Genomic DNA, 24,234 nt, shown 5'->3' on the forward strand with positions numbered 1-24,234 from the left:
AGTGAAGCTACGATCTCGGATCAGCACAAGTATGATGGGCTAAATGGCCTGAGTGCTGTAATTTTTCAAGATTCCTTCAGGTCTGTGCCAAACAGGTTACCTTTTTGAAGCCAATTCCAGATGAAAGGGCCTGTTTGATCAAGTCAGGCTTGCAGAGGCGTAAAGCACCATGACACTCATCCCGTGAGAGAGGGTTTAACAGCTCTAATCACTTGTGTGCCACAGTTATGAAACATTTGCTGTGTTTGTACATATATTGCTGAATGAACAGATTAAAAACAGCCAGTTTATGGCTTTTTAAAAAAAAGAACTAATTCTGCTGTAATCTGGCTTCAACTACAATTTACTTGTCCTTCACAGAAATGCAGAGTTTCATATTTGCAAGTAAATCGCAGAAAGGCTCCAGTTTCCTGGTTAACCGAGCAATTTGGTGCCTTGCAATGTGAAGGGTTAAAGTTCACTGCAATGAAGCTCCAACTCATCCACATTTCTCCCCCTCCCAGCCAATACCTGCACAAATTGGCTGGCTAAGAGACTAAAAATACATTACAGCATTTGCTTTGTGGTCACAGCAAGCGTCAGCAATCTGCCAGACAGCATCTGAGTGCAGATCAAATATGGGCTGCTGGAATTGCACAATACCCACATTGGCCGCCTCGATTTAAGGATTTTTTTGTGCAGTGAATTTGCTCCAAGCCCCTGCAGCAGTGTGACAAAAGGGGCTTGTGCCCACAATAGGCCACACACAAGTTCCTGATCAGAGACAAGCTGCTGGGGCAAAGGGCAAAGAAAGCACTTGCCCCCGTAGGGAGAGATACAAGAGAGAGGCAAGAGGACTGGCCCTGAGCCGTTCTTGGGTACTTCCCAGCTGCCAGTTAAGAGTGGCACTGGCAGAAGTTCGGGAATAGTCATCTGCTCAACATCTTGGCTGGAGAATGGGACAAACAGACCCAAAGACAGTGGAAGAAAATTTTATAAGAAGTGGAGGGAGAGGGACTGCAAAAATGTTTAAAACCTATTCAAATATTACATTTCTAGACCTTCCAGTTTAAGAAATGAGGGTTAAAACTCCAATGCCAAAAGGTGCTAGGTGTAGCCAAATTACCTGGGGATTTACAGCTGCTTTAAGTCTCTTTTGTCCTCTCCCTTGGCTCTTTTGTAAAGCTTTGCATCATCACAAACCCTTTATTTATTCTGTCTGATAAAGTTTACCAGTAATTAAGCAGAGTTAAATGATTAAAGCACACCAATTCTTTATAATGGGAGGGGGTTAACCCCCAAACAAAAAGCAAGTTGGAAAATCTGCATTTTTGTGCGCTAATGAAAGACATGTGAAGCTCCCATAAAATTTCCGGGCAATGCTGCAATGACGGGGTTAACATTCAATTCATTACCGACTTTTTCCCTTGCAGTGCACTCCTGCCTTGAAACTGCTCAAGTCCTTGTCCTGACTGCCCAATCAGAGAGAAAGGGAGGATATTATTCTGGATGCCTCACAGACTGGGAGCTGGATGACCATATATGGTAAAACTTGCTGCCAGCAGTTTGAGTGGAGGCTGCAGCCTTTCATATCAGTTAGTCACAGAAGGAGGCAAGACCCAGGGAACAGGAAGAGAAAAAAAAAATAATGAAAGGACAATGGAGCGAGCGGCATGTCTCAGGGGAGAAACATGCATCTGTGAGCAGACTGTGGCAGTCTGAGTCAGCAGCTATGGCCCTGGGGTCGGCAGAGTCTTTTCTCGGCCTCTTATTCATCCCCACCCCAAGAAAGAATTTTATAACAAGACAGAACTATGGCAATAAGCCTCGACAATACTGCTACATGCTGAGCATTACGTCCAACAAGAACCTGACAAATAGAGTGTGGATTGCATTCTGTACGTCCCAGATTTTAGGCTGTGTTCTTGAGAATTCTAAACAGTACAACTTGAGCACGTCATTACTGGCCCAACAAAACATCGTAAAGGACCTACGGCCAGTAAGTAAATTTGACAACAACTTGCATTTACATAGCGCCTTTAACGTAGTAAAACGTCCTAAAGCACTTCACGGGATCGAACAAACAAAATATGACACCGAGTCACATAAGGAGGTATTAGGACACGTGACCAAAAGCTTGGTCAAAGAGGTAGGTCTTAAGCAGTGTCTAGAGAGGCGGAGGGGTTTAGGGAGGGAATTCCAGAGCTTAGGCCTAGGCATCTGAATGCACAGCCGCCAATGGTGGAGGGAAGAAAACTGGGGGTGGGCAAGAGGCCAGAATTGGAGGAACGCAGAGATCTCGGAGGGTTGTCAGAGGTTACAGAGATGGGAGAGGGGGGCAAGTATCTGTAGGACATTTAAAAAAAAATTTATATATATATAATAAATATATAATATGAGACTTAACATGTCAGGATTTAGAGAGGTGACAGACTCTCCTTTTTCCTCTTCCCCACCCTTCCACTGAAGATATACAGTATAGCCTAAAGACTGTCCTCCATCCACGTTTTGATTCTCCAAATCCCCCAGCCGCTCTCAACTTGCTGGCTGTTTGCATTGTACATTCTTGTTTAAACCTCACTCCCCTGAACCACGGGAGAACCCAACTTCGAAAAAGGGTTACCAGGACCAATCACTGCCCCAACACATTTTGGCTTTAAATCGGACATACCAATAGTCAGTGTTGCACCACAATAATACACGGCAACAGTAGCACAAAGTTAGCAACTCAGTGTCGTTAGTGTCCTGACCGATCGAATGACTAGTCTGTACAGATTAAAGACCTGAACCTCCAGTCAGACAAGGCTGTTGTGCAGGTGACTTTCCAATGAAATATTTTTCTTCATGTAATTTCCCTCCCCCCATTCTACTGTCTCACTTTAGACCTCCTCACCTGAAGGAAAGTCACACTGAGGAATTGTTTCGCAGTTGATAATGATAATCCTCCTATATTTTACTCAAGCAATCATTCTTCAGGCATGAATCAGGACAACGAGAGCCAATGGGTCTTTTGACCATAAGGGAGACATCACAGTCAAGTCTGTTCCGTTGTCTCCTGGTATCCACTCACACTCATTTCCAGCTGAGTTGACTAGATATCAATATCCAGAGCAGAAGCTTGGTATGCTGACATTCTGTTGAGAATGACAAGTTTCTTTGAAAATCCCTTCTGAAAATGTTCTCTCATTTCACAACCAACCAATATCTATAAGCACTTTACATTTGGGGTATTTTCTCTAAAATAGAAAAAGCTTAACAGAGATAAAATCAAATGTCATCCATTAGAAGAGTTAGGAGAGGTGAGGGAAAGACTTGTAAATGAGGATTCTGTATTCGATACAATGGGGGAGAGGGAACCAACTAAGGTGAGCGAAGACAGGGGTGACAGCCAAATGGGATAGTACATGGGTGGCAGAGCTTCATACAAGTTGGAAGCTGTGTTGAAAAAGTTTCAGCAGTGAAGGGAGATAAAGTTAGAGGCAGGTAAAGCTACAAAGTTGGGAATAGGCAGTCTTGGTGATGGACTGGATATGGGGCTTGAAACTTTGCTCACTATCAAACAGGAACTGAGGTTACATACTGTTGGGTTTACTTGGGAATGAGCAGCCAGAGAGAAGGATGAGAATCGGAGACTAGGGTGCAGAATTTTAAGTGCGAGCCCAACAGAACAGCTTCAATACTGAGCTGGAGGAAGTGTCTCATCTGTGACAGGGTTGGACAACCCTCATCCATGAATTGATTTCAGGCAAGCAATCATGGTTCAGTGGTGACTGTGAAGTGGAGGAGTGTTAAGAGTTGGGAGTGGTCAGCATGCACATGGAAATTGACTTCAGGCCTAAATATAATGTTGCTAACAGGTGTGCAAACATTTGAACTATCCACACAGGAACACTAATTTGGAAACAGATCAAAGTTTGTTTTGTTGGAGGTGCTGTAACATGGTTAGTGTTTCAATGAAAATGTATCAAAATACTAAATTAGAAATTTACTAGGCAGAGGTAGCAAGGCTTTTTTTCTTTAAAAAACATAAAACAAAATGCTACTTCAGTCACTCTACACTTTTATGATAAATGGCAGCTACCAAGTATGGTCCTCCACTTATCTAATATGTCATTACTACCAGCCAGCTGGCAGAGTAAAAGAGGAGGGGGTGTTTAATGATGCTTCTTGTGAATAACTGCATAAAAATAAAAGCACTGCAGTCATAAAATCAAATTAACCATTTATCTACTCAGCTGCTACCCAGCTGTCAGATACTGAAGCTATTATTACACAATACATATTCCAGTGCAGCCCATTTGTGGTAATGTTGCCATTACGATTTCAGAGGGTACAACATTTTTGCAGCTTCTATTTGAACTGTGGAATATTTGTGATCAATAAATCACAATTAAAGATTTTGTCTCCCCAAACTTGAGAAACATTTGGAACTGAGTAACACGAGTGTGAAGTACTACTGGTAAAGGGGGATGGGTTACAGCAAATTGAGGTGACAAATTTAAGACCACATGAGCAGTATACTGCACAGCCTTGAAGCATATTGGCCCCAAAGGTAAGTTGTCCTATAGATCAATGGCATCAATGTACTAAATAAGCCCATGACAATGATTGTATATATTACAGTTCCCTGTACCTTCGTGCAAATCTGGAACTCGCCCCAAAAAGCTGTTGAGGGTGGGTCAACTGAAAATTTCAAAGCTTAGACTGAGATTTTTGTTAGGCAAGGGTATTAAGGGAAATGGAACCAAGGCAGGTAAATGGTGTTATGATACAGATCAGCCGTGATCTGATAGAATGGCGGAACAGGCTCAAGGGGCTGAATGGCCTACTCCTGTTCCTATGTTCCTACTGGGAGCGCTTTTAAAGCAGGGCAGTGCAAACAATGGGAGGGGGATACATACTTTTCCATCCACCGGTTGCACTCTAGTATAAACAATCACAATATTAAACCCATAAAAATGTGCGACAAGGAGGCTGAGTTCATCATTTGTGCTGAATAAAGACATTTAACTCCCTAACTTTTCATTGACTAGACAAAATGTTCAAATAATGGAGTTAGGATAAGTGGTTCAGAGCAAGATCACACTACAGGAACCAAGTCAGCAACAACTCCCATTATATTGGGCCAAGTAATATTTCAAATCTTTTTTCATCAAATAATCACCCAAACTTAGTCTTCCTTGTTAAATGCTGAAACAAAAATTTGTGCGCAAGAACCAAAAGGACCCCATCCTACCACAGAGAGGGTCGCGTCAGGATCCCACGACAGAGCAGCATTCGAAGTGACTGCAGGGTAAATACTACACAAAGAATTGATGCACAATCACAATGTACAACGGGTCTGGAAAAACACAATGCTGCTGGTTTATACATGCAACAGCCGATGGAAAGCTCTGTACTTATTTGCTAAATATCTAAAACATTCACTTACAATGACAGTAATCCAAGCCAAATTAAATTTAGCCAGGAAGTCTGCATTCCTGCTGCCCAGTACAATTATTGTAAACACCATCTAGAAAAGAGCTAATGCAAGGATTGCACAATGCAGTACAACGCTTTCCCCTCTAGGACCCAAGTTCAAATCCAGCCCGGACTATAAGTACTCTTCTGACAAATGGAAGAGTCCCAAAGTGGATTTGAGGCTGTATCACCCTCACTTCACAAAGTACACAACTCAAAACTGACCAATTCTTTACTTATTCAACAATCTCAGAGGCCACGGTGAACCAGTGTGGAAGATCAAAACAGATCACAAGTTGAGGAGTTCTACTGAGCTTGAGGCCAAGATCATTTTTTTCTTCTAACCTGTATCATATCTGACCTGTGAGTGTTCAAAACGGGCACTGGGGAATCGAACAGTTTTCTACTTTTGTCACAGTACTAAAGTGGTTCCTCTTCTCTGAGGAGAAATAGGATTGCTCCACAGAGTACACAAAGTATACAAGAGCACAGTATGGAAAATTCATTTGGCACAAATTGACATTTAAGCAATATTGATTAGAGAGGCCACAAGCTTTCTATGCTGCTATAAAAAGGTCTGAAATTGCGGTATTGCAGGGAAAAAAAAACACATCTGCTACAACTGAAATGTCAAAAACCAAGCGAAATATTCAGAATTAAAACTGATTTTTTACAGCCACAGTCTGCATTATAGCCAAACACAGGACTGCACGTACAATAACCAGCTGACTGCAACAAGGTTTATATCTTTCCCATCATGGGAACACAGTGGACAAAGGCATCACCTGGTGCTGATCCACACAGAATAGAAGCTCAGGCCCATGATACACCTGGTGGTCAAAAAGCCGATCTATGCGGTTTGGATGGGTACTGAAGGATTGCTCAAACACTCAGAACCATATTGTAGTGTAAGTCATCATCTTCAGGAGAGGAGGGAAGAAAAGGGGTAAAAATTGGGAAAAGTGTACGAGGGAAAATAATAGGGAAAACAACTCAAGAGCTACAAGTCATGTGATACAATGACTTACAAATGGCACAATAGTGTATCTATCTGCATAACCTACATCATGTACTTGTAGACACAAAGCTTGCTGAGCATACGAATTGCATTCCTTTAAAGGAATTGGTCAAAGGGCAATTTTCATCCCATTAAAAATAAATGGCAGCATTAACCCACGCTGATCAGATTTTTGAAAAAAATCCTCCAAAATTCTAAAGTTATTACTGATGTTTCTCCAACATCTCTGGCCTTCAGACTCCAGATTTTTTTTTTAAAACACAAAAAATGGCTTCTTTACCTGCCTTCATACTTGATATCAGTACAAGCTGCAGCTCGCCAACTGATAAAGCAACAGTGACTACATTTATTCGTTAATACTTTATCTTTTGAATGCATCATAACTGATGTCAACACTTTGGATACTGTAGCAAGTCAACGTGAATTATTGACATTTGTTTCTTTCACTCAAATTTCCTTTAAAGGGGCACGACCTTCACAAAATGCTTCTTAACTCTACTTCTTCATCCTCAATCCCATAAAACTGATAACACCTTAACAGACAGTACTCTTGCCATGAAACACCAGGAAGATGCAAGTGAATTTCTAGTTAGTCAAATGTGAGTACGCAGTCCTCGGAAATCATCTTATATTTAAGATATTTTGAATCACATGCAATGCAGTGCGCTGTGAAAACATCTGTTTGACTGCCATCCTTCCAAATTAGATATCTACTTCCCAATGGACAAATCTTAAAAGCAGGGAGAGGGAGAGGAATGAAAATTCATAGAATGTCTAACTTCCTGATGTGTCCGCAATGCAAGATAGCGTCAGTCATTTCTATTTGTTTGAGCGGTGGATGAGTAAGCAGCCTGCCAAGAAAGCAGCAGATGGCTGCATATGGTATTGTTATGGCTTCAGAAGCTTCCCCACCCTTCCAGAAAGGGGAATTTTAAAAACACAACTTGGACAATGCCAGGACCTGAAGGCTGCTGGATTCTACAACTATATAGGGAGATTAGTTTCCTAGGAGGGAAAACCACCTCTAAACAAAACTCCAAAGTGCACTAAAAAGATTGCAAAGTGGCTGAAGGAACCATCTAATATAAGCGATAATTATGGCTAAAAATTAGCAGGCTTACAAAGGAACTAATCCCAATCTACAGGAAGACAAACTTGTCACATCGACAGGCCGGGGGCTGAAGAGATAAAAAAAATATTGGTGTATTCGCAAAAAGGTTGTCACCAAACTTGTTGTACAGTAGACATGTTGCACTTTAGCCAATATGCTTCAATACATGATCCTTTCGCCACCTCAAATTGCAGCCAGTACCGGCAAGAGACCAGTAACCACCACTACTTCACCCTAGGGTATATACAGCTCAAAATGCTCTCTCCAAACACAACTCAAACTTGGAAAGGCAAAATTTATAATTGTACTGCTGAGTGTTTTTCATCACTCAGGTGGACATAGCATGAGCACATTTCACTGAAATCACAGCGACAAGGCTGCACAATAAAAGCTACCGTCTGTGGTGATGAAAATAATTCTAGACAAACAAACATTTATGCGAACAACTGTGCCAATAAATGAACCTAAAGAGAACCACTCACAGGCATTTGAAGATGAACCCTTATTTTTCACTCAAGTTAATGAGAATGGCTATTAATCCTACCCAGATTCTCTTGTCACAGGAGGTTTGGTTATTACTGAACGAGTTGTGCCAATTCCCCATTGGCAGGTGATGTGTCTCAAAAGCTGTGGGGAAGCCCACTATTTGCACCTCTTGTCTAGGACTGAGAAAGCATGAAAAAAAAGTTGAAACAAATATGTAGACTAATCAGAAACCTCTGTTTTGCAAATCCTTTTATTAGACTGGGGCTGTTTTCTTTGGAACAGAGAAGGCTGAGGGAAGATTTAATTTAGATGAATAAAGTTATGAGGGGCCTAGATAGAGTGGATAGGAAGGACCTATTTCCCTTAGCAGAGAGGTCAATAACCAGGGGGCATAGATTTAAAGTAATTGGTAGAAAGATTAGAGGGGAGTTGAGAATTTTTTTCATCCTGGAGGGTGGTGGGTTGTCTGGAACTCTCTGCCCAAAAGGGTGGTAGAGGTAGACACCCTCATTGCATTTTAAAACAACTTGGATATACACTTGAAGTGCAATAACCTACAAGGCCACGGATGAAGAGCTGGAAAGTGGGATTAGGGATAGCTCTTTTTCGGCTGGCACAGATACAGTGGGCCGAAAGGCCTCCTTCTGTGCCGTAAATTTCTAGGATTCTATGCTTCTATGAGGAAAAAAATGCTCCCAAAGACAAGTTATATTCATTTTAAGTTTTCATCCAACATCTGAACTTCCCAAAGTATACCACAGCCTACCATGGCCAGGTAGTTATGGATTGGGCCTTTCCCAGGACTTTTTTTTTCATGCAAAAGAATAAACTGCTCACTGAAGAGCATGCTAAACACTCATTACAATTCCCATAATTGTGGAAGATGGAAAATTTCAACTCAAGACCACTTTGCACCAGCACAACTGATCAGATTTTATAATTGAAACAGAAGAGAGACAAAATACTACTTAGCACAGTGGTAGTTTGCAAGACAAGGAACTAGGATGACTGACAGACACTATTCTTCCAGCTCCTTCTCATAAAACTCCAAAAGCCACCTTCTTATGGAGCTGACCCCACACTGCATACATCAGTGTTACAACTGAACTGATGACCAGAGAGATCGTTGTGTTTTGAGGATACCTCTCCGTTTGCTGTTATATAGCCTAACATCTTGGTCAACAATGGAATGGTGGTTTGGGATAATCACCCCTATCCGCATTTTTCAAACATCTTAACCAGTTTTAATATATGGCAACCATGCAGACTCTCAATTTTGTTAAGTAAAAATACAATATCACTGAGTTGAAACACCCTTTTACAATACAACAACACAATTACAGTAGTTAATATCCTGCAGAGTCGTATTAGCAGTTTGAACACTCGCCACAGAGTATTCAGCTTGACTAATTGTTGATCAAAAGATTCTGTACGTGTGACAGGTAAATTTTCTGGTCAGCCAATTTAGTAAACAACGAAGCTCATGGAATACTCCTCAGAAATGAGTAACCAAGACTTTTAATCGACAATACAAGTCTAACCTACAATTATCAGTGTTCCAACGCATTCACATCAAAGGCATCCCCACTAGCTTGGTTATCACCACCTTCTTTGCAATAACCATCCTTTGAATTTCACAATCACCAATAACAATTCAGGGAATTCTACAAACTAACACTGCCATGTCAGAACTACTTTTCGTTCGTACCAGTTTGAGGAAGCATTATGAACACAAAAATCGATTCTTTCAGACTTTTATAGCAGCTCATCCCGCTCCTCCTAAAGCAGGGACGGCGTGTGCCTTGGGGCGGGGGTCCCGTGCGGTTCGGTCAGGAAGGGGGGCTGCATCCGCTCAGGTCCCTGGGCTGTGAAACTGCAAGGGTTGCACGGCCCTAACGCCACCACTGACTTTGCGGATAATGGGGAACATCCATAACAGACCAACCGAGCTGAAATGGAGTATATTAGACCAAGAGCTCAGTCTGCCTGGACTGACCAATGCTGCCAACGGTTGGTCACGGGGACTGGATACGCTCGGGGGCCTGTGCAATTGTACAGGTCGCATGGCCCTAACAGGGCACTTGTTCTAAACTAAGAAGTGAAGCAAACTGCTACCAATCTTTGCCAATGCTGCTATAATCAGCTATTAAGGAATGCACAACAATGGCACAATTTTGCTTACAATGTAATTTTCCCTCGAGGTGAAGTTACCTCCACAAGGCAGGAAATTGCAAAGAAAAAATCTCTGTTGTACAACCCCATGAAAGTGTCATTGTTTTGGGCGCTAGTATATTACCCTCCAACAGGATAAACTTATTTATAAGCCACCAATACAGGAAAAGATCAGGAGCTCAATGGAGTGAGCTCACATTCTTCCATGGCATTGTGAGGTCAGCATCAACCCATCCAACATTTCAAAGGGATAACTGTTCATTTAAATTAGCACTGAACAACTCTCCAGTTTTTTTTTTAAAACTGCAAAAAAAGTTTTTTTTTCGGCCATGGTACAATACACACTGCAAATACATAAACTGAGGGCATAACATTTCAGTTCACAAACAACAGACCTTGGGTGAAATTACTCCTCGAAAGAGCTATTCCCTGGAACGAGGGTCACTGGGCACCTGGTTGGGACGGTACTTGGTCCCTGCTATGTGAGCTGCTAGGAATCAGCCGTGCATCACAATAGTCCCAGTCCCAAGTTCTCTGACTCTCCATTTTTAAGGCTGATTCTAATAAAGCAGGTTGACGTGCAGGCTGAAGGCTCCAGAAACGAAGTGGTTCTGTCTGTAGGATTCAAGCTAACTGGATTCTGTCAGTTCTGAAGGTCTAACTACTGAGGCTTAAATTGCATAATTTCATAGAAAAAATTCTCCCCAGGGAAAAAAAAAACCTTTCCAGCACTTTTCAAAGAGATCTGTGCTCAATGCTATTACCTTTTTGGGGGCTGCCAAGTGACTTTCTCCAAGTTTCTACCAATGTTACTTTTGTACACATTAGGAGGTGCATAAGCAAAATTCACCCTCTGATTTTCCCTTTGTGGTAATATACTCCAAATTCTGCCGGGCACCTCAGCTTCATGGCACTCCAGAGATCAGGGACTTCCCTTGTGAGGAAATATAGGCAACAGCCTTTATCCGACCTCTCCACTGGACCACTGTTTCTCTATCCAATGCTCAAATAGCATGAGGCCAACAGACAATCTGTTCATTAAGCTGCTTTGATACGCTGATACACTTAACTGAAGCCGCTGTTTGATTCGTCCTCCACAACTCGGAATGAGATGGCATAGGAAAAATTAAAACTAGCAATGAAATCTTGCCAGTAATGTTTTTCTGGTTAGAAGATAAAATGGCATGGGGATCCTTCCCCCAATAGTTCAGTTGGTTGGCACAGTACCCACTGTAGAACTTAGCTTTATAAACCAGGAAGGTTCCAGTCTACATTGGGTTAACTGATCGCAGCAGGAGCCATTGTAAGGTTGCCGCATTTGGCCTCAGGGCCTCTAGGCCAGGGAGGGAAGGAAATTCAGCTGGAACATCTAATTCCTGACTGTAACCCAGTGAATTCTGCTGCTAAATGTGTATGGATGTCAGTTGAGGACAGATTGGATTTAACTGTAATGCTATCAAGGGCCAAACTGGCCACCGATTCTTACTGTCTAACATGGGAGAGGTAGTGGGGCAGCCTGTACATATGGAACCATTCCCTTCCACAGGTCAGTGCCATCATGTTTTAAAAAACTAGTGGATTGTTGGGTGGGGGGGGCGGAAAGAGAGTTGGGGAGTTAAGGAGAACAAGGTGGCATTTTATTTGAAGTTCATTGTGTATGACGAAAGGGCCCCATATCATTCACTTCCTCATTGCCAACGGGAACAATAAAAATCTTGGAAAAGAAATTGGTTCAAGAGTAGAAAACAACAGGTACTTATTAGATGGAGTATGTGGGGGTTGGTTGAAGGTACTAAGGAGGCTATCCCAGGCATCGGTGTTGGGACCACTACTGATTCCAAATTAGACTAATGACTTGGATGCAGAAACTCAAAACAAAGTGAAATTTTCAGATGGTACCAACAGTATAGTGCTCTGGTACGACCACATTTGAGTATAATATCCAGTGCTGGACATCGAGACACAAGGGAGACATTCAAACATTGATGGCAGTGCAGAGAATAACCACAAGGCTTATCCATAGTGTCTAGGTTCTCAATTATAAGGAAAGATTGAAGAAACTTCAAGAAGTATACAAGACAATTAACAGTACAGGAAAAGTAAATCCAGAAAATGACTTAAGTAAATTGCATGAGTAGGACAAGAGGACATAGGTTCAGGCTGCTAAAAGGCAGATTAATGACAAAGTTCTTCACATAGAGTGATCAATACAAGCAATGGACTTCCAGATAGCAAACAAAGCAGCAGTCTGTCATTACAGCACTCGAGTGCTCATATCTTGGATTAGGGCTTGAATGCATAACTTTTTGATTCAGGCCAGCATGCTACCATCGCGCCAAGCAGTCAATGCAACTCAAGAACAAAAATTGATCCGGTTATGTGTTCATTATTTTTTTGTATTCAGTTGTTTACAAATAGCCGCAAATATCCCCCCCTCGACCCCAAAAGATCATCGTGTGTGGGGCAAGAGCCAGAGACAGGATGTACTGCATGTCTTAGGAACAGAATGTGTGCTATTCTGCGGGCTTGAAACCATTTGTTCCTGGATCATATCCAGTGATATTGTAATCCTTCAGCATTCCTAACTACTTCCACAGCTACTGCTCCCACAATAAATCTTATTTAGCTCCAATCTCTCAAAACACCATGCGTTTATCAATTGTCCTTTTTTCCATTGGTTACAGGAAGTGGCCGATGTACACAATAGAAAACTTAAATAAATGCAAATTATTCAATAAGCTTTGCTTATCTCAGCCCTGGAATACCCCAGTCTATTAGCCAGAAGTGAGTCATTGTCCACCCTTAAACTGAAAAACAGAAACAGGCCAGCTTATATTACTATTAGTGAATTCCTCTTCACTGTTTGTTTCCTCATTTATTGCCCAACCTGGTTTGTTAAATTCTTGTGTTAGTTAAATAGTGTTTAACTAACCTGATAGGCGTTTCTGATGAGGTCACAGAGTGTCGATGAGGGCAATGCAGTTGATGTGGTGCATATGGTCTTTCATAAGGCACTGATAAAGTGCCGCATAGTAGGCTTATCAAGATTGCGGCCCATGGAATAAAGGGGCAATAGCAACATGGAAACAGAATTGGCTAAGGGACAGGAAACAGTAGTGGTGAAGGGCTGTTTTTCGGACTGGAGGGACGTGTACAGTGGTGTTCCCCAGGGGTCAGTGCTGGGACCACTGCTTTTCTTGATATATATTAATGACTTGGACTTGGGTGCACAGGGCACAATTGCAAAATTTAAAAGATGACAAAACTTGGAAGGGTAGTAAACAGTGAGGAGGATAGTGATAGACTTCAAGAAGATATAGACAGGCTGGTGGCACGGGCGGACATGTGGCACATGGAGTTTAACTCAGAAAAATGCAAAGTGATACATTTCGGTAGGGAGGCCGAGAAGAGGCAATATAAACTAGAGGGCACAACTCTAAAAAGGGTACAGGAACAGAGAGATCTTGGGGTTTATGTGCACAAATCGTTGAAGGTGGCAGGGCAGGTTGAGAAAGTGGTTAAAATAGCATTCGGGATCCTGGGCTTTATAAATAGAGGCAGAGAGTACAAAAATATGGAAGTCATGATGAATCTTTATAAAGCACTGGTTCAACCACAACTGGAGTACTGTGTCCAGTTCTGGGCACCACACTTTAGGAAAGACGTGGAGGCCTTAGAGAGGGTGCAGAAGAAATTTACTAGAATGATTCCAGGGATGAAGGACTTCAGTTACGTGGATAGACTGGAGAAGCTGGTGTTGGTCTCCTTGGAACAGAGACGGTTGCGAGGAGATTTGAGAGAGGCATTCAAAATCATGAAGGGTCCAGACAGTAGATAGAGAGAAACTGTTCCCATTGGCAAAAGAACCAAAAGGTGATATGAGGAAAAACCTTTTTTTTTTATAAACACAGCGAGTGGTTAGGATCTGGAATGCAGTGCCTGAGGGGGTGGTGGAGGCAGATTCAATCATGGCTTTCAAAAAGGGAACTGGATAAGTATTTGAAAGAAAAAAATTTGCAGGGCTACGAGGCTAGAGCGGAGGAGTGGGATTAGCTGGATTGCTCTTGCATAGAGCCGGCGTGGACTCGATGGGTCGAATGGCCTCCTTCCGTGCTGTAACCTTTCTATGATTCTATCTACTCGTATGGTTGTCTGCATTAACTTTAGCAGAAACCCCAGAGACAACAGTGTAAATGACCATATTCAGCCATTTACTCTTTCTCCAGGGGTTCCACCCTTCTCCTGCCAAGGTTATAGCAAGAGATTAGGAGATCCCACCCCCTGTGGAGTTTTAGCAAACTACGAGTTTAACGTTGATGCAAAGCTATTTTTGGCTTTACACTGATGCTAAACTTCAGGCTTAAATAGTTGTTCAGTCTCAGACTGTCACTCCACTCCAGAGTCAATGACTCCTCCAGGGGTCATCTTCACACTTGCATCAGGGTCAGGCCAGGACCCCCAACTCTGGATTCAGGCAAAAACACCATGGCACCAACACTACAGTTATAGTGTGAATGCACCCTAAATGGCCTTGCTTTCTAGGAATTTTTTTTTGGGTTAAAAGTTACAACAATTTTTAATAAACAAAAATGTTCAGCAGGGAGTAGGGGAATACTTAGTAAGTGGTGAGCAACTCCCCCTGCACCAACTTACAAAGTGTATCTAATGTCAAATGCATCATTTTCAATCTGCAGCCGTCGCAGCAAGGCAGAAGAAACAAGACTGGAACCCCTCTGCCTAGACCCTGTACTCCTCTCTAAAGTGGTAGATGCCAATAGTCTATTATACTGCATTGAACAAATTCAATGCAGTATAATAGACTTGGATAGTTCTATGGAAAAAGCAGAGCAATGTAAGGGATGTATTTTTTTTTTAAAAAGCACTGATCCAGAAGCAGTGTACAGAAAGAAACAGTGCAGAAAGAACCTGATGGGGAGAGAGACTATAGAAACACGGAAAGAAGAAAAATAAGCTTTAATTCCCACCACTGAACAAATTTAAAAAAAGATTACACAAGAGAATGAAATAATAAATAAATGAATAAAGAGACAATGTAAAAAAAAGTTAAGGCTCTTAATGACTGTCAAAGACATCAATTTGATACTCCATTTTACAGAGTAATGATTTTCACTCCCAATTTTAAATTAAAATTTAAAAACCCTAGTGTGCGACAGTTCTCCCGCTCCACACCCTGCTACAGAATAATTCAGCCTGACTCTTCGAACCACTCAGAAACCACTTTAGCATTTGGGCACTGTACATCATCTTTACATCAAGGCTACCTAAACACTACCAGATCTAGGGCAAAACATTGCTGGGGGGCATTGTCTTCAAAGGCAGTCTTTGAATATTTGAACCTGTGGTGGGGGGAGGGGCTGCGGGGAGGGGGGTGGTCAACATCTGCTTTCTTTTGCATTTTTCAAAGAAACATGATTTAATGCTCAATACATAGCAAGAGTTTATCTTTGTATCAAGGAACCATCCAAATGCTCCCGCTAAGAAATGTCCCAATAAAGGAGGGATCATCCACCTGGGACACTCTTAATTGCAATACCGTACTCCACTAATCCATCAGCACAGGACTAACAGTCCGATCCAATTAGAACGCACTGCCGCAGTCAGAAGGTTACTGCAGGTCGAGCTCCATTTCCTTTGCCTCTTTCAGGTCTTTCAGATGCTTTTCATTACTGGAATCTAATTTGTTCTCCTAGGTAGTACATTTTTGCTGCTGGTTGTCACTGCCAGTAGTTAATTTTTCTTGCCCTCCATCAATACCATTTTGCTATATTTACATATAAACAAAAAAACATTTCCTCCAAAGGTCCCTGAAATCCTACCTCAAGCTACAGTCAATACAGGAGAGAGAAAAACTGATTAAAAGTAGAAGTAGCTGATGTGTTCCAGTATAGCAAGCAACCATCCATCTAACCAACACACAGGACTTGGTTTTTGCCTTGGCAAGTGTGCGCTATTCACTTATGGGCTGGACTAGAGAGACTCATACAAGTTTTAACAGATGGCTTTAGAAACTGCTGCAATTTGCTCAAGGCAACATACAGTGACTAATATGTTTAAATCTAGCATCCACTAGGGTTACCAATGTGGGAGCACTAGAATTTTAGGCACTTGGTTGGGAGATTCCATCTCCCCAGGTTGAACTCAAGGCTCAACAGCTACTTGCATTACAAGGGGTGGGCAGCTCAAGGGGGACAGAAAAAGTCCACTGCTGCACAGTGGTGAACTGATTAATGAGCAGCATGGATCCTAACGGAGGAGAATTTCCTGTTCTCTGCTTTAAAATATACAACAGAACTGTACATTTCAGCTATAGATAGCACAGTCAGTCAACCGATTGAAACGTGGCCTGTACTTGGCCCCTGGGAGTCAATGGACATGTGTACAAACCACTGTTACCATCAGTTGAATCATATTGCATCAGGGAGAAAATTCAATTTTCTTTTTTAAAAAGTATTTACTGTATTGTTAAAATCCAGTCATTTGTAACCATAGTACTCTGGAATACTCTTAATCTGCTCAATTTACCTAAAAATTTGTCAAGTTAAAAAAGTCTTATCTTGATTAGAAAATGATTCCTAGCTAACTAACAAGTTTATAAGGAGGACCATCATGCTGGGTTTTTAAAAAAATTTCAAATTCATAGCCCTCATAATGCCTGTTGGGTCTTCCCTGTGAGCATATATATTTATTGGGAATTAGCAGAATCTAAATGAATTGACACACACTCAGGATTATTGCAGCAAGGTATCTTCAGTTCAACTACATAACCCTGGTGACAAAGTTCAATGTGAGCTTGTAGTTTCCCTCTCCAACCAAATTACATCAACTGGTTTTGAAATCTCACTCAACTGGACTCTTGTGGTAGGGCAATCCATTGTATTCCAAAACCTTCAGCAGCGGAGGGGAGGTGACTTGATACATGCTCACAAACCTGTTTTGGCCTATTCCGGCCCGAAGATAGCAAGGAATCTAAGCACTTCCCAGAAAGGACAAAAGAAATACTCCCCTACCCCAACCAATTCTTACCCCAACCCATCACTTACAGCTCTGCCTTCCTACTCTCTTGCCACCATCCTAGGCTTGGATGGCCTTTGAATAAGCACACAACGACCCTCTATTCCTCTCTTGGCATTCTTAGAAGAGCCCGTCAATGCATATATCGCTGCCTCGTTACCAAATGACCCATCCTACTCGCTGGATCTTCCTGGGCAGCGCACCCCCTGGGAGGCTGAACCCATCAAACCTCTGTTCCGTCCGCTCATCCCATCCACCTTTGAACTCTGCCAGATCAACAAATCACCCTTCTCCAATTTCCCTCCAAAATGTCCATTCACTTGTGAACAAGACCCTCGTCATGCATGACCGGTCTGTGGATGACTGCAATGACATCCTGGTTTTGACTGAAACTTGCAAGGGTGACAACACCTGACCCCTTACTGAAGCCTCCCCACCTAGCGATATTTTCCACCGCCTGCCCTGTCCACACAAAGCGTAGTGATGGTGTGGCCCTTACAACAAGTCACACCTTGGTCTCTCTCCCTACTCCCAAAGTACCTTCTCCTCCTTCAAACACTTCACCTTGTTCCACCCATCTCACCTATCCACACCTCCATGTTCTCAATCATTGACAAGGCCATCTCCGACCACTTCCTTGTATCTTTCACCACCCATTTTCATACCCTCTTCTAACCCCACTTCCTGCTGTAAAACATTCACCAAGTCACTTAAAACTGCACTTTGAACTCCCAACTGCCTAGCGTTTGGCCATCAATTCACCACTTCTGCAACCTTCAATGTGCTAAACCGCTCCGTCACCTTTGATGCCCTTGTTTCCAGCATAATTTTTACGCTTTCATTGCAGTCACTCCCCCCGTTCACTTCCTTGTAGCTTTTACCACCCATATTCTACCCAGCGGGTGTGCTGCACAGTAAGGCCAACTTCCTATTTTCACTTCAAGTCCAAGTGGTGCAAACTTGAGCGTATCTGATACACAACTGGTTTAGTATCGACCAGATCAAGCGCTATTGGGGTCACTTTCCTCTGCCAAAACCACCCACTATTCCAAAAACATCCTGAAAAACAAAGATAACCCCCAGTTTCTTCTCTCCACAACCAACCCATCTCCCCTGCCCCTTCCTCCTGCCCTATAACCCTCCCCTCAAAATCACTGACGCTGACCTTTTGTGCACCCCCACTTCGACCCAACAACGGTAACCATGTCTTCAGCCGACCAGGCCCTACACTCTGGAATTTCCTGCCTAACCTCTCCACTTCTCTCTCCTCGCTCATGTTCTTAACCAAGCTTCCTCCCAATATCTCCTCTTTTGGCTTTGCATCTATTTTTCCCTGTAATACTTTTTTGAAGCACCGTGGGACATTTATTTCTACATGAAAGGTGCTATATAAACGTACGTTTTTGTCGACCATTGCAGCATGGTGAGGTGGGCACCTATCACTACTACTTCTCCGAGAGATTAAAGTTGACAATCGCATCAAATTTGAAAATCTGGTACCGCAAATACTATTGGCCAACTACATGTTTAATTTTCACTGATTATGTCCAGTTCATGACCCAAAAGGAGGTGGAAATGAGGTCCAGCATTACTGTTCAAGTTATCCCAAGTAAACAGAGATTACCAACTCAATGGATTGCGCCAAGTATATAAAAAATAGGAACTACTAATACACCTACCTTCTGCAAAGGAAGTACCATGAATGCTCCACCACCACTTGCATCTACAATTACTGCCACAAATTTGGGATTTACAGCACAGAATGAACTATCCCAGGTAACCCTGGAAACTCTGATGTCATCGTAGCACTGGTCATTTTTCACAGCCTGTCCGAAGACGTGCCGAAACTTGCTCTGTCGCACAACCCTCCGTTGCTGCATCTCTGCAAGAATTTTGAAAAAAATGTATTAATATCATGCAGTCAACAACAACGTCGAATCTAAAACAGCTGGCAGCATTGTCAGTGGGTTTTTAGTCGCATCATGATGGACGTAGGAAATTTTTCATGCAGGCACACTGTGGCTTCTTCCTTTGCCTGGCCCAAACTAGGATTCCAGAGAATCATAATGGCCATGTGAAATGTTTGCACTCTGCTCACTTCAACTACAAAATAACACCCAGCAGCACGTGTAGATTCTGCCGTTCCGAAGTGGAGTCGGGTTGCATCTTATTCCCCAGTCCCCTAAGGAATGAAGCATATCTGCTGTTCTGGTATCTACAAATTTTGACACCACTCATTCCAGATCTATATCCAAATCATTGATATACACAGTGAGCAGAAGTGACCCCAAAACTGAATCCACTTCCAACTCGGAAAAACTGCCCTACTCTTGTTTGCTACCCTCTAACCAACCTTGTCAAATGCTTGCCTAAAGTCCATGTACAGTACATCTACTTCATTTCCTATCGCCTATCACCACCTCAAAAATTCTCAAAGGTTTGTCAAGCACAATCGTCTCTTATGAAATCCATGTTGGCTACATCTAACCATTTTCTCTATCTAGATATGTGGTAATTTCATTAAAAGGCTCTAAAATTTTCCCTACCACAAACGTCAAGCCTACTGACCTATAGTTACCTGGATTAGCCGGCTCCCTTCTTAAAATGGGTACCACATTGGCCATTCTTCAGACCACTGCGACACATCCACACTCAATGGAGCACAGAAATATAATTTCTAGAGTCTCTGCAATTTCCTCCCTCAGATTGTATCCGGTCAGGTTCTGGTGCTTTGTCTTCCTTGAGCTTAACTAACTTACCTAAATTTCCCTTTTATCCATCATAACACCCCTCATCACGTGCTCAACAACCCCAGGTTACACCTCCGCTCCAATGTCCTTCCCTCTAGTAAAGACCGATGTAGAGTACTTATTACTTTGAAGCACACAGCGAACTGAGTGGAATGCAAACAGAATGGGAACTTGAGAATTTGGTGAGAGGGAGAAGGACAGTGAACAGAGAGGAAGAGCTCAGAGAGACCTGGAATAAAAGGGTAGGTTAATCGGGGCAAGTAACAGTAAGTAAATTCATGAGTATCTAAAGGGAGATTAGAAAAAAAAGTTTCTAAATATAATGGATGGGCAGCTTCGACCCATTGCCTGCAATTCCTGCGCTATGTGGGAACTTCAGGACGCTTCATGTGTCCTGGAGGACCACGTGCAGGAAATGCCTCCAGTCGCTTGAGCTCCAGGTGAGGGTTTCTGAGCTTGAGGCGCAGCTGGAGTCACTGCAGAGCATAAGGGAGGCTGAAGATTTCCTGGATCATACGTTCCAGGGAGCAGTCACCCTGCAGCCAGAGAGTTCAGGATAGCAAGTGGCCATCTGAAAGGGCAGGAAGAAGCAGGCAGTGCAGGAATCTTCTGGGTGTGCGCCACTCTCAAACCAGTACTCAGCATTGAATACCAGTGAGGCTGACAACACCTCGAAGGAGTGCAGTACTGAGCATGGCACCATGGGGCAACGGACTGCACGGGGTGGGGGGGGACAATGAAGTGTAGAAATACAGTAGTCATAGGGGATTCGATAATCAGGGGGACAGATAAGCGTTTCTGTAACCTAAGACGTGAGTCCCGCATGGTGTGTTGCTTCCCTGGTGCCAGGATAAATGACATCACGGACAGGGTGAATAACATTCTGCGGAGGGAGGAAGGGGAACAGCCAGAAGTTGTGGTCCATGTGGGTACCAACGACAGAGGAAAGGAAAGGGATGAGGTCCTGCGGGTAGAGTTTCAGGAGCTAGAGAGGAAGTTAAAAAGCAGGACCTCAAAAGGTAGCAATTTCTGGATTACTCCAGTGTCATGCGCAGGTGAGCACAGAAATAGGAAGGTTAATGCGTGGCTAGAGATATGGTGCAGGAGGAAGGGCTTCAGATTCTTGGGGCACTGGGACCAGTTCTGGGGCAGGAGTGACCTGTTCAAGACAGACAGGTTGCACCTCGAGAGCTGGGATCAATGTCCTCGCAGGGAGGTTCACTAGCACTGTGGCTGGAGGGGGTGCAGGTTTAAACTAATTTGGCAGGGGGCTGGGCACCAGGATGTAACAGTAGAAAGGAGAAACAAAGTGCACGAAGGATTGGGAGAGATAGATAACACTAGAATAAGAAATAGTATAGTATTAGGTGGGATCAGACCAAAAGATAATATGAGACAGTCTAAGATAGGTTTAAAGTGCACGTGTGTAAACGCACGAGGTGTGGTAAATAAGGTTGGTGAGCTGTAGGCGCAAATAGCCACAGGGGAATATGATGCAGTGGCGATAACGGAGACCTGGCTCAAAAAAGGGCAGGATTGGGTACTAAATATTTCTGGATACAAGGTGTTCGGGAAAGATAGGGAAGGAAAGGAGGGGTGGGGGTGGCAGTATTGGTTAAGGAGAATATTGCAGTTCTGGAGAGAGAGGAAGTCCTTGAGGGGTCAAGGACAGAATCTATTTGTAAGGAATCTTACAACACCAGGTTATAGAGCAACAGTTTTATTTGAAAATCACAAGCTTTCGGAGATTATCTCCTTCGTCAGGTGAGTGAGTGAATGACTCACTCACTCACCTGACGAAGGAGATAATCTCCGAAAGCTTGTGATTTTCAAATAAAACTGTTGGACTATAACCTGGTGTTGTAAGATTCCTTATATTTGTCCACCCCAGTCCATCACCGGCATCTCCACATCAGAATCTATTTGGTTAGAGTTAAGAAACAATAGAGGTGCCATTACACCACTGGGTGTATTCTATAGGCCACCAACTAGTGGGAAGGATAGAGCAGCAAAATTGCAGGGAAATTACAGAGCGGTGCAAGAACCAGAGTGGTGATAATGGAGGAGTTCAACTATCCTAATATAGATTGGGATAGTAATAGTGTAAAGGGCAAAGAGGGGGAGGAATTTTTGAAGTGTGTTCAGGAGAACTTTCTTGATCAGTATGTTTCCGGCACAACGAAGAAGGGGGCATTGCTGGATCTGAGTCTGGAGAATGAGGTGGGTCAAGTGGAGCAAGTATCAGTGGGGGAACATTTAGGGAACAGTGATCATAGTATCATAAGGTTTAGATTAGTTATGGAAAAGGACAAGGAGCAATCTAGAGTAAAAATACTTAATTGGAGGAGGGCCAATTGCAGTGGATTGAGAACAAATCTGGCCTGGGTAAACTGGAATCAAAGATTGGCAGGCAAAACTGTAATTGAACAATGGGCGGCCTTTAAAGAGGAGATGGTTCGGGTACAGTCTAGGTGCACTTCCACGAGGGGGAAAAGTAGGGCAACCAAAGCCAACGTTCTCTGGATGACGATAGAGAGTAGGATGAAGCAGAAAAAGGGAACGTATGACAGATATCAGGTTGATAATACAAGTGAGAACCTGGCTAAATATACAGAGAAGTGAAAAGGGAAATAAGAGGAGCAAAGAGGGAGTATGAGAATAGGCTGGTGGCTAACATAAGGGAATCCAAAAGTCTTCTATAGGCATATAAATAGTAAACGGGTAGTAAGAGCAGGGGTGGGGCCGATTAGGGACCAAAAAGGAGATCTCTGCATGGAGGCAGAGGGCAGGCTGAGGTACTAATGAGTACTTTGCATCTGTCTATACCAAGGATGGTGATGCTGCCAAAGTCATGGTAAAAAGGGCGACAGCTGAGATACTGGATAGGGTGAAAATTGATAAAGGGGAGGTACTAGAAAGGCTGGCGATACTTAAAGTAGATAAGTCATCCGGTCCAGATGGTATGCATCCTAGGTTACTGAGGGAAGGAGGGGTGGAAATTGCAGAGGTGCTGGCCACAATCTTCCAATCCTCCTTAGAAATGGGGATGGTGCTAGAGGACTGGAGAATTGCGAATGTTACACCCTTGTTCAAAAAAGGGTGCAAGGATAAAACCGGCAACTACAGGCCAGTCAGTTTAGCCTCAGTGGTGGGGAAGCTTTTAGAAATGATAATCCGGGATAAAATTATTAGTTACTTGGACGAGTTTTAATTAATAAAAGGAAAGCCAGCATGGATTTGTTAAACACAAATTGTGTTTAACTAATTTGATTGAGTTTTTTGATGAACTAACAGAGAGGGTTGATGAGGACAATGCGATTATAGGAACAGGAGTAGGCCATTCAGCCCCTCGTGCCTGCTCCGCCATTTGATAAGATCATGGTTGATCTGTGATGTAACTCCATACACCCGCCTTTGGCCCATATCCCTTAATACCTTTGATTGCCAAAAAGCTATCCATCTCAGATTTAAATTTAGCAATTGAGCTAGCATCAATTGCCATTTGAGGAAGAGAGTTCCAAACTTCCACCACCCTTTGTGTGTAGAAATGTTTTCTAATCTCGCTCCTGAAAGGTCTGGCTCTAATTTTTAAACTGTGCCCCCTACTCCTAGAATCCCCAACCAGCGAAAATAGTTTCTCTCTATCCACCATATCCGTTCCCCTTAATATCTTATAAACTTCGATCAGTATATGGACTTTCAAAAGGCTTTTGATGAAGTGCCACATAATAGACTTGTCAGCAAAATTGAAGCCCATGGAATAAAAGGGGCAGTGGCAGCATGGATACCAAATTGGCTAAGTGACATGAAACAGAGAGCAGTGGTGAATGGTTGTTTTTCGGACTGGAAGGAGGTGTACAGTGGTATTCCCCAGGGTTTGGTACTAGGACCACTGCTTATTTTGATATATATTAATGACTTGGACTTGGTTGTACAGGGCACAATTTCAAAATTTGCAGAGGACACAAAACTTGGAAGTGTAGTGAACAGTGAGGAGGATAGTACAAGAGGACACAGAAAGGCTGGTGGAATGGGGGACACATGGCAGATGAAGTTTAATAGAGATGTGGGAATTGATACATTTTGGCAGGAAGAACGAGGAGAGGCAATATAAATTAAATGGTACAATTCTAGAGGGGGTGCAGGAAGATAGAGACCTGGGGGTATATATGCACAAATATATCGCCGTTCCTTCATCGTCACTGGGTCAAAATCCTGGAACTCCC

At 42.9% G+C, this 24,234-nt stretch overlaps 1 protein-coding gene across 3 annotated transcripts in view; it reads right to left on the bottom strand.

Annotated features, from left to right (window-relative positions):
- coro1cb (coronin, actin binding protein, 1Cb) overlaps positions 1–24,234 on the bottom strand; it is a 156,166-nt gene that overhangs the window by 61,381 nt on the left and 70,551 nt on the right. For all 3 annotated transcript variants that reach the window (XM_068006008.1, XM_068006012.1, XM_068006011.1), the window contains exon 2: positions 18,938–19,140. In XM_068006008.1, the coding sequence (XP_067862109.1) occupies positions 18,938–19,140 (203 nt within the window). The remainder of the gene's footprint in view (positions 1–18,937; positions 19,141–24,234) is intronic.

This window comes from Heptranchias perlo, chromosome 25 (assembly GCF_035084215.1).
Source record: "Heptranchias perlo isolate sHepPer1 chromosome 25, sHepPer1.hap1, whole genome shotgun sequence".
In the NCBI taxonomy this organism is placed as follows: Eukaryota; Metazoa; Chordata; class Chondrichthyes; order Hexanchiformes; family Hexanchidae; genus Heptranchias; species Heptranchias perlo.